Source organism: Erythrolamprus reginae, chromosome 1 (genome assembly GCF_031021105.1).
Source record: "Erythrolamprus reginae isolate rEryReg1 chromosome 1, rEryReg1.hap1, whole genome shotgun sequence".
Classification (NCBI taxonomy): Eukaryota; Metazoa; Chordata; class Lepidosauria; order Squamata; family Dipsadidae; genus Erythrolamprus; species Erythrolamprus reginae.
In genome coordinates this window covers 321,660,232-321,675,014 of record NC_091950.1, presented here as the reverse complement: position 1 = coordinate 321,675,014, position 14,783 = coordinate 321,660,232, and the positions used below count along the sequence as shown (strand labels likewise).

Genomic DNA, 14,783 nt, shown 5'->3' with positions numbered 1-14,783 from the left:
GCTTTCTTTTTAGGTAATAACTTAAGTGGGGGGCTTAGGAAATCATGTTTTATACTTGTAGACTGACTCCTGATTTCATCCTAAATTGGCTACAAACTACGGTACCATTTTAAAGTCATAATACAGGTAGTCACCACAAGTCTTAATACAGGTAGTCCTCAACTTACGACAATTGAACCCAAAATATCTCTTGCTAATAGAAACATTTTATGACCTTTCTTGCCTCAATTTTTAAAGTGAATCACTGCAGGTTTTTAGTTACAGTTAAGTGAATTTGGTTTCCCCATTGACTGCTTGTCAGAAGTTTGCAAAAAGTGTTCACATGACCTTGGGATATTGCACCTGTCATGAATCAGTTGCCATTTCGATAACATGACTATGGGGATGCCGCGATGGCCATAAGTGTAAAAAGTAAGTCAAAAGTCACTTTTTCAGTGCCATTGTAACTTCAGTCACTAAACAGTTTTAAATTGAGGTAGCACAATTCTGAAACACTAGAAAATTTAAAATGGCAATTGGTAGTCAGCAACAGGCAATGGTTGCTGTTGGCATCTGCAGTCAAACAAAAATTATAAAATGACTACTTCAGCTTCAACCGCAACAACACAAGAGCACGCAACAGATTCAAACTTAATACGAACCGCGCCAAACTTGACTGTAAAAAATATGATTTCAACAATTGAGTTATCGAAGCGTGGAACTCATTGCCGGACTCAATTGTGTCAACCCCTAACCCCCAACATTTCTCCCTTAGACTCTCCACGATTGACCTCTCCAGGTTCCTAAGAGGCCAGTAAGGGGCGTACATAAGTGCACTGGTGTGCCTTTTGTCCCCTGTCCAATTGTCTTTCCTTTCTCTCACTTATCATATATATTTTCTTTCTTTCATATATCCTCTCCTCTAAGTTCACTTTACCCTTGTATATATTACTACATGTCTATTTTTCTTCCTATGTATTTGTGTATTGGACAAATGAATAAATAAATAAATAAAAAATTTCCCGCTATGTTAAAGAATTTGGCAGCTCTCATTTTTGTGTTTTGGATTTTGCTGTATTTGTAGCTGCTAGTAAGCACTGGCAGCTGGCCAAAGACACTGATAGTAGGTTTGCTTTGTAGACTACTCCTGGCCTGTTATTTTAATTTTTCATAATTAGATTCCACTCCTGGTAGTCTAGACAGAGTTTTTCCCAAATTAGTTGTAGTGATTTGAATATGTCTTATGGGTGCAGGAAGGGTTATTTTGCGTGAAAATATTAATATTCATCTTGCCTAGGCTTTTCACCACTTTGACAAGCTTATTGGGTATAGAAATCCCACATTCTTGCTATGGCTTGAATGCACTGATTTTGTATTTAAGCTACAGTGTCATCTTCTCCAGGCTGCTGCATTGACAAAGACAATAATTGCAGAATTAGGTTTTGAAGGGTTGGTATAGTAAAGCTTTAAAAGATTGTTTCTTTAAAAAGAGCCTCTGCAACTATTTCTGCAAAATTAAAGCAATTCATTATAAATTCTATTGAGGTAACCGTTGCAAGCAAGTAGTGTTTATTTTTTTCTAAGCAGCATTTACTTACAGATTTGACATGATTTAAAGTCAGCTTTTAAGCATAACAAAGGATGGAAAAAAGGACTTCTACATGTACATATATTTTTATATAGTCTTTACAAAATGAGTTATGTAAAAGTGCAACAGAGAGGGTTTGTTTCTTATCAATAGAATAAAACAGTAACACATGATATGTTGAAACTATGAAAGTTGGTGTGAATTCACCGAGAATAAACAACTTCATTTTGCATTTTTCCAGTAGTATAGTGCAGGTACTACCAGTAAATACAGAATAGGTTTAAAAAAACAATGAACAATATTACCTGGATAAAAATAAGGCTCCTCTAAAATATCTTCAAAGTTTTGAAGGACAGCTGTAAATTATTGAAGAGATGATATGCCTACCTTCAGACTTGGATAACAAAGAATGTACAGTACATATGATAGCAAGCCACTTACATACAATATTTTCTGGCCCCAATATTCTAATTTTAGAAACCACTTTTACCTTCCCCTTCTTTTTGTTCTGCCTACAATAATTAATGAAGTAATGTGTAGGCTTATCTAGTCACCCAAAGGTTAACTTACAGTACATTCTGTGGATGAAATGGCACCTACTTGATTCTGTTTAAACACAAGAACTTAGAAAAGAATATCCTTGGTGCAGACTGAAAATCTGAATAGAATTAACCTGAAACTGTAAAGCTATTTAAAATATTTTCAGACAAATGTGTGATCTGAGTTATTCAAATAACCAAATGCAAACATAATATTCAAACAAATGAACAACGGTTTCCTTTTTATTTTATAAATCAGTTTCCCCCCACAAAAATTTGAATACTTTCGTCTAATTTTGGGGTAGTTATCTACAAGCATGAATTATATAAAAAAGTTGCAGGTGGGGTTCCTCAGCATTTTTTCATCCAGACCAGAAAATCATTATTCCCTTTGGTTTTACTAAACAATGCCATAGGTGCTCATCCATATTGAATTTCAACTACTTTTAGTCCCTGCCAGCAAGGTTAAAAAGTACTCAAAATATATACTGACGCTTGTCCCTTATATGACTACGTTACACTATTTTGCTATTTTTTTCAGATTAACAAAAATCTTTCTATAATAAAGCAGACACAACCTTGTTACTGTATCTGGATTCCTATTGCTATATTTATATTATTTTACATATTAAATAAATCCCTAAATTCATATGAACTTATTTTTCATCTTTACTAAACACATTTTGATTTGCAGTCCGTTTTTCTACTGAAATCAGGGCAGTTTCCGGATGCAAGAAAAATAAAAGTGAAGTAGTAATTAAGGAAAAACTTCAGAATGATGCATTTCAAAGTAATTCAGGGACCATTTCTCTTTCAGTACTTATTTTAGTATTAGGGATTATGCATTTGTTAATTTGATGGCTTTGCCAAATCACCACTCATGTCATAAAAATTCTGACTGCTGTTCTACTTTTTGGTGGAGTGATGTAAGAAAGCAAATCCTGCTCAGTAAAAGGTACTTCGGTTGATACTTAGATCATTATTGTCCTTCATGTGAAATTTGGTTGTATAGATCATGTATTCACATTTTTTTTCAAGCGTTTCAAACTGAAGCTGTGTTACAAAAAGAGTATGTAAAGCAACATACCGGTAAGCATGGGTATGCTTATTCCAACCTGAAGAATCTAGTTGGTCCATCTAATTTTAAATTATTCTCTAGACCCACTTGCATGATTAATGTTAAGACTGATAACATTCATGTCCTCTGACTTGTTGCCAGAGATTGGAACTTGTGCCCAAACTTCTTCATATAGATGCCAAAGCCGGTATGACGATTTTGCAGGTGAGTCCTAGGCTACTCTTGATTTGTGGGTATCAAATTTTGGAAACATGATTGCTTGCAGATGGGGTAGAAATAATAGTGCATTGGGGAAAAGAGGGATTTTCTAAACTAGAATTCCTGAAAAAAGTTTGTGTCTGATCCCAAAGATCCATTTGGTCTGTACCATTTGCAGTTTTACTTAATTAGAACTGGGTGGAAACATAACTAGTACATACATATAACACATTAGTACATTTCAGTTGAGCCAAAGCAGTTCATTCTTCTGTGTTTAAGCAAATAAATTATGAATATATAAAGTTTAACCACTGAAGATGTTCCACTGTTCTTGCTTCTCTTTCTATGAAATTCTTGTGTATGTGGCCAGTTCTAATATATACTAAAGTTGCTAAAATTACAATGTATAGAACAGAATGACACAAATGCAAGGTATTGTTCTTATAATGGTGTGTACATGTGAGCGCACACATGCACGCATGCACACACACATACAATATGACAAGAACTGGTGGTCATACTGTAACTATCACATTAAGACTGAAAAATAGATGTGGAGGAAAGGCAACATTAAGCAAAACTACTTGAACTGAGACACTGAAATTTTTCCCTTAGGGACTGAACAATATTTGGCTGATTACTAGATGGCACACTCCATAAGTAATCATTCAATTTGTCCGAATCACTGCATGTTGTCAAGAAAGAGTCTGATAGTTTAGAAGGATCCAGCAATTTGCCATTATGAGTTTCTAAACGAGTAGAGGCTGGATTCACTTTGGGATCCAAGTCCTTCATTTGGTTGCAGAAAGTGTCCAAGTCAGATCCCTCATCTTCAGATTTAATTTCAACATAGTCATCATCATCGTCTCCTTCTCCATTGTCAGTATCTTTGAAATTACTAAAATAATTGTGGGTTGCTATTTGTGCATTTGAAGGCAAGTTTCTTTTCACTCTCAGAACTTTCTGAGAATCTTGTAGAATAACATCTGAGATCTGCTTTGTCCCATCATATGCTGAATGGCCAGGGATGGCAACAGACACCGATTCTTGACAGTGGTCAGTCAGACACTTTTTGTTGGAATGCAAATGCTTCTTCCTCATTTCAGGTGGATCATTTATTGCTTCTTCAGAGTTGTTGAGAACAATGGAGCAAGAGGACTGTGACCTGCTATACGCCTGTGGCCTTGTGCTGCTCTCTGTCCTCCCTAAAGAATTATACAGGTGGCTGTGATACAAGTTCTCTTTATTGGGCTGATTTATAATGGCACTCCACCTTTGTGCAGGAATGTGTGGACGAAGGGGAGTCTGAAAGGAAGGCACTGAGCAGGTTACAGGTCTCATATTTGGCGTCGTCCCCATTTCTATAAGGGAGCTTTTTGTCTTCAGGTGTGAAGTTTCTGGCCAAGGAGAAAAGTCAGAAAGTTCTCCATTGCTATATGTTGAGTGCAAAAGCCAATTTTCGGCTTTTAAGCATTCTGCAGCTAAGTGAGACGTGGACACTGGTGAAGAATATCTTATGTTTGTTTCTTGAGAAATAACCTTCTTTGTTTTGGGTGAGGTTTCCCGGAATACAATTTGATCATATAGTTGAGAATATTCAGCAATTCTTGCACCTAAAACAACAAAGGGGAGTTTTAACTAACCTTAACAAATAATGACAGCACCCCCAGTTCAAGTTAACATTTCCTGATAAAATAAGGATATTTTAAAATAAACTTTTAGTCAAGTGTCACAGATTTTAACATGCCATAAATATTGCAAAACAAATGAACATCTGACCCTAGACAGAGATCTTAGAAACATAGAAACATAGAAGTCTGACGGCAGAAAAAGACCTCATGGTCCATCTAGTCTGCCCTTATACTATTTTCTGTATTTTATCTTAGGATGGATATATGTTTATCCCAGGCATGTTTAAATTCAGTTACTGTGGATTTATCTACCACATCTGCTGGGAGTTTGTTCCAAGGATCTACTACTCTTTCAGTAAAATAATATTTTCTCATGTTGCTTTTGATCTTTCCCCCAACTAACTTCAGATTGTGTCCCCTTGTTCTTGTGTTCACTTTCCTATTAAAAACACTTCCCTCCTGGACCTTATTTAACCCTTTAATATATTTAAATGTTTCGATCATGTCCCCCCTTTTCCTTCTGTCCTCCAGACTATACAGATTGAGTTCATTAAGTCTTTCCTGATACGTTTTATGCTTAAGACCTTCCACCATTCTTGTAGCCCGTCTTTGGACCCGTTCAATTTTGTCAATATCTTTTTGTAGGTGAGGTCTCTAGAACTAAACACAGTATTCCAAATGTGGTCTCACCAGCATTCTATATAGTGGGATCATAATCTCCCTCTTCCTGCTTGTTATACCTCTAGCTATGCAGCCAAGCATCCTACTTGCTTTCCCTACCGCCTGACTGCACTGTTCACCCATTTTGAGACTGTCAGAAATCACTACCCCTAAATCCTTTTCTTTTGAAGTATTTGCCAACACTGAACTGCCAATACAATACTCAGATTGAGGATTCCTTTTCCCCAAGTGCATTATTTTACATCTTTCTCTTCCATCTTTCTCTTCCATTTCCTATGCTTTCTCCTCCATCTTCTCAAAAAGGATGTCTCTGGAGCAAACTGGGGTACATGAAGTACATGCAACCAGAAGTCTAAATGAAATCCATCTGTATAACATATTTCATTTCATTTCATTTCATTTATTGGATTTATATGCCGCCCCTCTCCGAAAACTCGGGGCGGCTAACAACAGTCATAAACAATATACAGTAAAAATCCAATACTAAAAACTAACTTAAAACCCCCTAATGTATAAAACCAACATACGTACAAACATACCATACATACAGTTGTATCAGCCTAGGGGGAGAAGAAGTCTTAATTCCCCCATGCCTGGCGGCAGAGGTGGGTTTTGAGTAGCTTACGAAAGGCAAGGAGGGTAGGGGCAATTCTAATCTCTGGGGGGAGTTGGTTCCAGAGGGCCGGGGCCGCCACAGAGAAGGCTCTTCTCCTGGGTCCCGCCAAGTGGCATTGTTTCGTTGACGGGACCCGGAGAAGGCCCACTCTGTGGGACCTAACTGGCCGCTGGGATTCGTGCGGCAGAAGGCGGTTCCTGAGATAATCTGGTCCGGTGCCATGAAGGGCTTTATAGGTCATAACCAACACTTTGAATTGTGATCGGAAACTGATCGGCAACCAATGCAGACTGCGGAGTGTTGGTGTAACATGGGCATATTTGGGAAAGCCCATGATTGCTCTCGCAGCTGCATTCTGCACGATCTGAAGTTTCCGAACACTTTTCAAAGGTAGCCCCATGTAGAGAGCGTTACAGTAGTCGAGCCTCGAGGTGATGAGGGCATGAGTGACTGTGAGCAGTGACTCCCGGTCCAAATAGGGTCGCAACTGATGCACCAGGCGAACCTGGGCAAACGCCCCCCTCGCCACAGCTGAAAGATGTTTCTCTAATGTGAGCTGTGGATCGAGGAGGACGCCCAAGTTGCGAACCCTCTCTGAGGGGGTCAATGTTTCTCCCCCCAGGGTGATGGATGGACAGATGGAATTGTCCTTGGGAGGCAAGACCCACAGCCACTCCGTCTTGTCTGGATTGAGTTTGAGTTTGTTGACACCCATCCAGGCCCCAACAGCCTCCAGGCACCGGCACATCACTTCCGCTGCTTCGTTGACTGGACATGGGGTGGAGATGTATAACTGGGTATCATCGGAATATTGATGATACCTCACCCCATGCCCTTGGATGATCTCACCCAGTGGTTTCATGTAGATGTTAAATAGCAGGGGGGAGAGGACCGACCCCTGAGGCACCCCACAAGGGAGAAACCTAGAGGTCGACCTCTGACCCCCCACTAACACCGACTGCGACCGACCGGAGAGGTAGGAGGAGAACCACTGGAGAACAGTGCCTCCCACTCCCAACCCCTCCAGCCGGCGCAGAAGGATACCATGGTCGATGGTATCGAAAGCCGCTGAGAGGTCAAGAAGCACCAGGACAGAGGACAAGCCCCTGTCCCGGGCCCGCCAGAGATCATCCATCAACGCGACCAAAGCAGTTTCCGTGCTGTATCCGGGCCTGAAACCCGACTGCTGGGGACCTAGATAATCGGCTTCTTCCAAGGACCGCTGGAGCTGGAGTGCCACCACCTTCTCGACAACCTTCCCCATGAAGGGAAGGTTGGAGACTGGACGGTAGTTATTGAGTACGGCTGGGTCCAGGGAAGGCTTCTTGAGGAGGGGGCGCACGAGCGCTTCTTTATAGAGTGTTGGAAAGACTCCCCTCCCCAAGGAAGCGTTGGTAATCTCCTGGGCCCAGCTCCGTGTCACCTCTCGGCTGGCCGAAACCAACCAAGAGGGACACGGATCCAGTGAACAGGTGGCAGAACTCACAGCTCCAATGGCCTTGTCCACTTCATCAGGTGTCACCAAGTCAAACTCCTCCCAGACAGATGGACAAAGACGTTTAGCCCCAGTCACCTCGACTGACTCGTTGTCAGTCGACTCTGTTTTACAATTGGAGTCGAGATCGGCCCGGATCCGAGCGATTTTATCAGCGAAAAACGTGTTAAAGTCCTCGGCACTACTCTGTAAGGGCTCCCCAACTCCCCCCTGATTAAGAAGGGAGCGGGTCACCCTAAACAGAGCGGCCGGGCGGGATTCCGCTGATGCAATCAAGGCGGAATGATACGTGCATCTTGCCGCCTTGAGCGCCACTTTGTAAGTCTTAATAAAAGCTCTTACAAGTGTTCGATCGGATTCGGACTTACTCTTCCTCCATCGCTTCTCTAGACGTCTCTTCTGGCGCTTCAACTCCCGGAGCTCCTCGTTGAACCATGGAGCTCTACGGGGTCTAGCGCCACGGAGAGGTCGCAACGGCGCAATTCGGTCAAGGGCCTCCGCTGCCGCCTTGTTCCAGGCCTCAGCCAGAGACTCTGCCGGACTGCGGACGAGTGTATCTGGAAGAACCCCAAGCGCCTTCTGAAAGCCTTCTGGATCCATCAGGCGTCTGGGGCGGAACATCTTAATTGGTTCCGCCTCCCTGCGGGGGAGGATTGGAGCCAGGAAGTCAAGCCGCAGTAGAAAATGGTCTGACCATGACAAAGGCAACACTTCTAAGCCCCTTAGTCTCAGACCATTACTCAGTTGCTCAGAGAGGAATACCATGTCGGGTGAGTGCCCCCCCTCATGAGTCGGACCCTGAACTACTTGGGTCAGGTCCATGGCTGCCATGGTGGCCATGAACTCCTGTGCCAGTCCAGAGGATTCGCCGAGCGACGGCAGGTTGAGGTCCCCCAAGACAATAAGTCTAGGGAACCCCACCGCCAGCCCGGCTACCTCCTCGAGCAGCACAGGCAGGGCTTGTGCCACGCAGCTGGGAGGCAGGTACGTGAGAAACAAGCCCACCTGAACCCCTAAGTCCAACTTCACCAGGAGGGACTCACAACCCGCAATCTCCGGAGCAACAAGTCTACGCAGGCAAAGGCTCTCCCTGGCTATAATAGCCACTCCTCCCCCCCTTCCCCGGGGTCGAGGTTGATGCCATATCTGAAACCCGGCTGGGCAAATTTCAGAGAGAGGAACTCCTCCCTCTGGGCCCAGCCAGGTTTCAGTTACACATGCCAGGTCGGCCTCCTCATCCAGGATCAAATCCCGGATGAGGAGAGCTTTATTTACCACCGACCTGGCATTGAGTAGCAGCAACCTGAGCCCAGGGCCAGATTTACACTCATCACCAGTATTCTGGGTTGAGCTCACGGAGCCGGAACAAGGGATCGTTATTAAGCAACGATCCCTCCTTCCCCTGTAACGGCTAGCTCCATGACTCCCGCCATATCTGCCTCTCCCCAGCAGCACTGAGATATCCTGACCCTCTGTCACCCCAGAGATAGCCGCCCCTCCCCCTCCTGCCTCTCCAGCGCCGGGTTGGCCAAGTGTATTATTTACATCACTCCCATTCATTTCACCCATACTATGACCCCACCCATCCCATCCGCCCCATCCATACCAATCATTTGCTCCATTCCCTTATTTTTATTTTTGGTTGCCTTCAAGTCAATGTTTACTTCTGGCAACTGTTTGAACTAGTCAATGAAGTTTTCTTGATGAGATTTCCTTTTTTAAGTGATTTGCCATTGCTTACTTCCTAGAACATAGTGACTGATCAAGGCACTTCAGCTGGCTTCATCCCTAACAATATTGATACTTTTAACCACTGTACAAAACTGACTGCAACATCTATGATGACATAGTATGCCCACTGCAAGGAAGAGGGATCAAAAGCATGGAGCTAGCCTGGAGTCACTCTGCACAATTGCAAAAGGGCTAAGACCAATCTGCCCTAAATTTCTTGAAGCCTTATCTAATTGTTCCCAGGAGTAGGCTGCCAGACTGGGGAGATTTATGTTTTATGTTCCTGTTGAACATAATTAAAGTAATTAGCTTAAATTGTGTATGTGTGGGTCTGGTTGTTCATGCCTAACAACTACAATGCTAAAATAAAGTCATATCATAGTACATAGGAAGTCCACCTTTTTGCACTAATCCATACCCAGAGAAATACCCTCTCTTTTGTGATCTGGCAGGCCCTCACCTTCCTTGGCCTCTGGAAGACCTTGAAGAACTGGCTCTTCCCACAATCATTTGTTTAGGGCAGTGTTGGCAAACCTTTTTGGTAGGGGGAAGCACCATAAACTGGAAGAGCAACTCCATGGCGTGTATGACAGGAGCTCTGTAAACCAGAAGAACAGCTCCCCGGAGCACATGGCCACGCCAGGAAACTGAGCTTCTGGTATCCAGCATGTGCATGCACACCTGTCACCGGGTTTTCCAGTTTCTGGCGTGTATGTGTGCGCAAAGACTGGGCACTAGGGAACTGTTCTTCCGGTTTCTGGCACTTCCTGCACATGAAGTCCAACTGGCTAGAGCGCATGTGTTAAGACCTCTTAACATTCACCCACCCAATATAAAATATATATATATCCCACAATAAAATTTCTAGGGAAAACAATAAAACTAAGTATTATTGGTACATTTCTCACTTCGAGCAAATATGTGTCTATAGTTTTGTCCTCTTAATATTTTTTTAATTAAATGAAGTTATGTAACTCTTTAGAATTTATGGTAGGCAAGTTCTTAAATACACCGAGCAATTCATTGCTTTTCTGATTTAAATAAGATGTGGCTTAATTTAAAAGCCAATTAGTTAAGCCAATACTATAAAATTCAAATCAGAATTTTATATTTAAGCCAGCAATGCACTGCAGCTGACAAAAAAGCCAACACAGTCCTAGGCTACATAAACAGAGGAATAGATCTTACTCATAATGAAAGAAATGCTAGCATTAAGTATATTAATTGGAATTTTTCAGTCAATTCAAAGAAATATTGACCAATGGATGCGTAAAGTATACCCATAAGTTATTGTATTAAAGTATTTAACAAATATAATAAATAAATAAATTTAACAGATCAGTTTTAAAAAATGAGGGAAAATATAAACATACCAATGGCAGGTCCACCTTGTTTCTTCTCTTCTAAAATGGCCGCCAAGTCCTTGTGCTTTGATTTCTGTTGCCGACTCAGAAATTGCTCTTGCTCTGCACTTTTTACTTTCAAAAACTGATTTGCTTTCTTGATTTTTTGACTGTACTGTCTTGCCATCATAAAAACACGATTCTTTGCTTTATCTACAGAATCTATTTCACCATTATTAGTATTTATTGTATTTACTGTGCAGAATATATTAGTGGGAGATTCGTAAAAGCTATCACCAAAATCTCTGTTGTCTGAGAGTGAAGACCTGTTGAGATCTATTAGTGAATTTGCTTTATACGATGTTGGCTCTTCAAACTTAATGTTGGCTTCACTTAACCTGGCTACCTTGTTTGGCAAAGTTTTTGACAAAGCACCTTTTTCCGGTAGTGGGAGCATAGTCAATGAATATTTTATATCTTTATTTGGTCCACCAGTAATTCTGCTAGATGCTTTATTATCAACCTCATCTTTGCAGACAGGAAAAGCCGCAAGGACGTGATCTCGTGACTTTTCTTCATTTTTCTTGATATAATTCTCCAGGTCATTCCAAATTTCATCTACTTCTTCTGATATTTTATCTGCAACAGACTTGTGAGAGTGCGAGTCAGAATTTGAGGAACTCTCCGCCAAACTTAAGCAGCCATGATCTAATGGAACATAATGATAGGGATTTTCATCTTCACTGAGCTGGAGGCTTTCTTCAGAAACAAATTGTCGGAGTTGGTTGCAGCATGCAAAATCTGCTTCCATACCCAGAAAACTTCTCTTTTTGGAACATTTAAGGTGATCACTTTTGAAACTTGATACTGATTCTTCTGGAAGGCCTATGGTATCATAGATATTTTCCTCACTAATCCTTAATTCATAAGACCTTATAGATGAAACCTCTCTCCTGGGAACAGCTTCATTTCTCCTAGGAATACAAGTCCTGTTTTGAGATGCTTGAGGCTTTTTGAAAGAATAGTCTTGGTCATATGTCTCATAGAGTGAATCTTTAGCTGACCCTTGTGGGGCACGGCTGGACTCTTCCCGCTGAGCCAGCCCCATCAACTTCAAATCTTCAAAACTTATATTGTCATAGACATGATCTATGTCATCTATAGTCAATTCTTCTGAAGATTCCTGACATTCTTGAAGATGGTCCATGTCACTTCTAGAGTTTTTTATTTCATTCCAAGAGGCACTTTGATCATGGTATTTCTTTCTGTATCTTGTTCCAGTTTTACTTTCACCAGCGCTGCTGGCCCGTCTCATAATTCTTTGAGAGTTCAGGTTGGAAACATCATTTTGGTGCACTGGTCCTACATGCCAACTGCAAGGACGGTTTGATGGGATCCTTTCTTCACATTCAATGGAAGTTAAATTGGACGTGGAGTCTGATGGCATGAACATTTGGTAATCATCATCATCATCTATATTGTCTTGCAAAGGACGTCTACTTGGAAACAATGCTTGCCGAATCTGATGGTCTGTCCAGATATTTCTCACTGCAGCTGTTCTCCCCAAAATATTTGCCACAAATGAGTTGTTTTGGGGAGTAAATTGTTCAGATAACTGACTATCCCCATTGCAGGAAAATGAAAGCTTTGTGTTCATCTGGGAAGGAGCTTCATCTGTACGTTTTTGGGAGTTCTGTGAAGTTTTCAAACATAAATTATTATTATAAGTCTGTATTCTAATCACATGCTAATCATGGGACTTAGTTCTAAAATTTCTAATTCTTGTGTAGCCAAAATGACACTTGCTTAAATTGCATAGGAAAGAAGTATTGGTAGTTCTGCTGTTAATGGATTACTTACGGGACTGGCAGTATGCCTCCCATATCCCAGTGACCAGTTAGAGCCCACAGAGTTGGCCCACTCCAGGTCCCATCAGCCAAGCAAAGTCGCCTGGCGGGGCCCAGGGGAAGGGTCGGAGCTATAGCAGCTCTGATCCTTTGGAATCAGCTTCCCCCAGAGATTTGCGCCGCCCCCACCCACCTGGCCTTTTGCAACACCCTAAAACAAATCTTTGTCAGCAGGCTTGGGGCTGTTGAGCATTGCCTTCCTGCTCTGGCCGATGGTATGAATGACTGATTATGAATGAATGTTAGTTAAATGCTTTTTATTACGTAAGGTTTTAGATTAGGTTTTATATTGTTTCTAGGTTTTATATTGGGTTTCTCAGATTTTGTATTGTATTGATTTTATTATGTAAGCCGCCCTGAATCCGCAGGAGAAGGGCGGCCTAGAAATCCAATTAAATAAAATAAATAATAAATAAATTCTAAGGTTTATGACGTATACTCTGGTTCATTCTATTATGAAAACTATGACTAAATAACATTCAAGGGACCAGGATACTGGAGAGTTCTTGCTTGCAAACTTTTATTTTTGCCTGTGCACATAAAATGGTGTTTTTCTGTAAGCACCTTTTGCCTTTTCGGACCCAAAATTTGAAAAGTTGATGACATGTCCACAGAGTTGGAAGAGAATCTTATAATGCTACTTCATCCTGACTCATATTTTGATGTTTGTTTTAATAACCATTAAGTAGAACATATTGATTATTATCAACATTTTTTCCTTCCTAGGGATGTCACAGATAAGGGCATAATAGAGATAATAGGATACGCAAACAGTATTAAATGATCTCATATAACTTTTTGTTTTTATTGATTATTGTGTTGCAGCTTCTGATTCAGACCCCCCTCCTTTAAACTGTATTTGTATCTCTCAACACATGAAAAAATCAGTTTTCCATGATATTTTTAAAGGAAATTATTGGAATTTGAATGGTTTCATATATTCATGTTGACGTAAATTTCTTAATATCATTACAGGCATGGCTTAGCACTTTCTTTCTTGGATATCCTTTCAACTTGCTATTCTAAGCTACATCTCTGATGTTTTCTGGTAAACTCTCATCCAATTATTAAACAGTTAATCCAATCATATTTACTATGCTTGTTTTAGCTCAAACAGTTTTGGTTAGGTGCTGCCATGATCATTTCACAACTTTTTTCAATTACCTGAATTTCACATATGTTGAGATTAAAAATTCTTTGTTTCTCAAAATTTTCAGTTACTTGACTATTCAATCTTTTGCGGCCTCCCTTTGGTTTTTGCTGCAAATGTTGAATGCTCTGTGGAGATGCGTGAATATTAAACTATATGTCTAATTTCAGCCAAAGTAAAGCCTAACAATTTTCTGAGTTCAACAATATTTCAACTGATACCATTGAAGATTCTTTTTGTAAGATTTTTCTATCTACACTGACATCTACAATGGTCTCATGGAATATTTTCAAACACGATTTCTTTGGAACTGTTGTCATTAGATTAAAATGTAGGTAACACAAATATATGCAAACAGTGAAATTCATGAATGTTGATAGGATGAAGGGGGATAAATTAGAAGAAATTACATCTTCAACTATACTTTCTGCATCTTACTTTTTTATATCTGATGTTTCTCAGTCTTTTTCCCCGATTCAGTATTTTCTTTTGTTTTTGTTTTTTATTGTTTCATGTCTCAGCACATTACCAAATTTCTTTCTGTTAGCTCAGTATAACTATTGAGGGTTGGAAGCAGTGGTGGGTTCTTACCATGTGGTCCAGAGCTGAGCACCAGTAGGAGCCCAGTTGTGATGTAATTTTCAGCATTTTTCCCTGGGTTTAGATGGTGTCTCCATGTTGAAAAACCTTACCACCCACCCTGGCATTAATGCCGACCTTTATCCAAAGCATAAATGAGAAGCTCCTCAGCTGTGTTTCGGCTTGTAATGTTGTCCTGAGCATGTGCAAAAGTAAAATTGTGTGGTGGGACGTGTATGCATAGATGCACACCATAGCGAAATGCAAC

The 14,783-nt window shown here is 40.9% G+C and overlaps 1 protein-coding gene across 4 annotated transcripts in view; it reads right to left on the bottom strand.

Moving 5' to 3' along the window:
- Positions 1-1,525: 1,525 nt before the first annotated feature.
- Positions 1,526-14,783, bottom strand: part of PLEKHG1 (pleckstrin homology and RhoGEF domain containing G1) — a 133,596-nt gene continuing 120,338 nt past the window's right edge. For all 4 annotated transcript variants that reach the window (XM_070733702.1, XM_070733703.1, XM_070733705.1 and 1 more), the window contains 2 exons: positions 10,910-12,572; positions 1,526-4,995 (listed from right to left, as the gene is read on the bottom strand). In XM_070733702.1, coding sequence (XP_070589803.1) covers positions 3,953-4,995; positions 10,910-12,572 — 2,706 coding nt within the window. In that variant the 3' untranslated portion in view covers positions 1,526-3,952. The remainder of the gene's footprint in view (positions 4,996-10,909; positions 12,573-14,783) is intronic.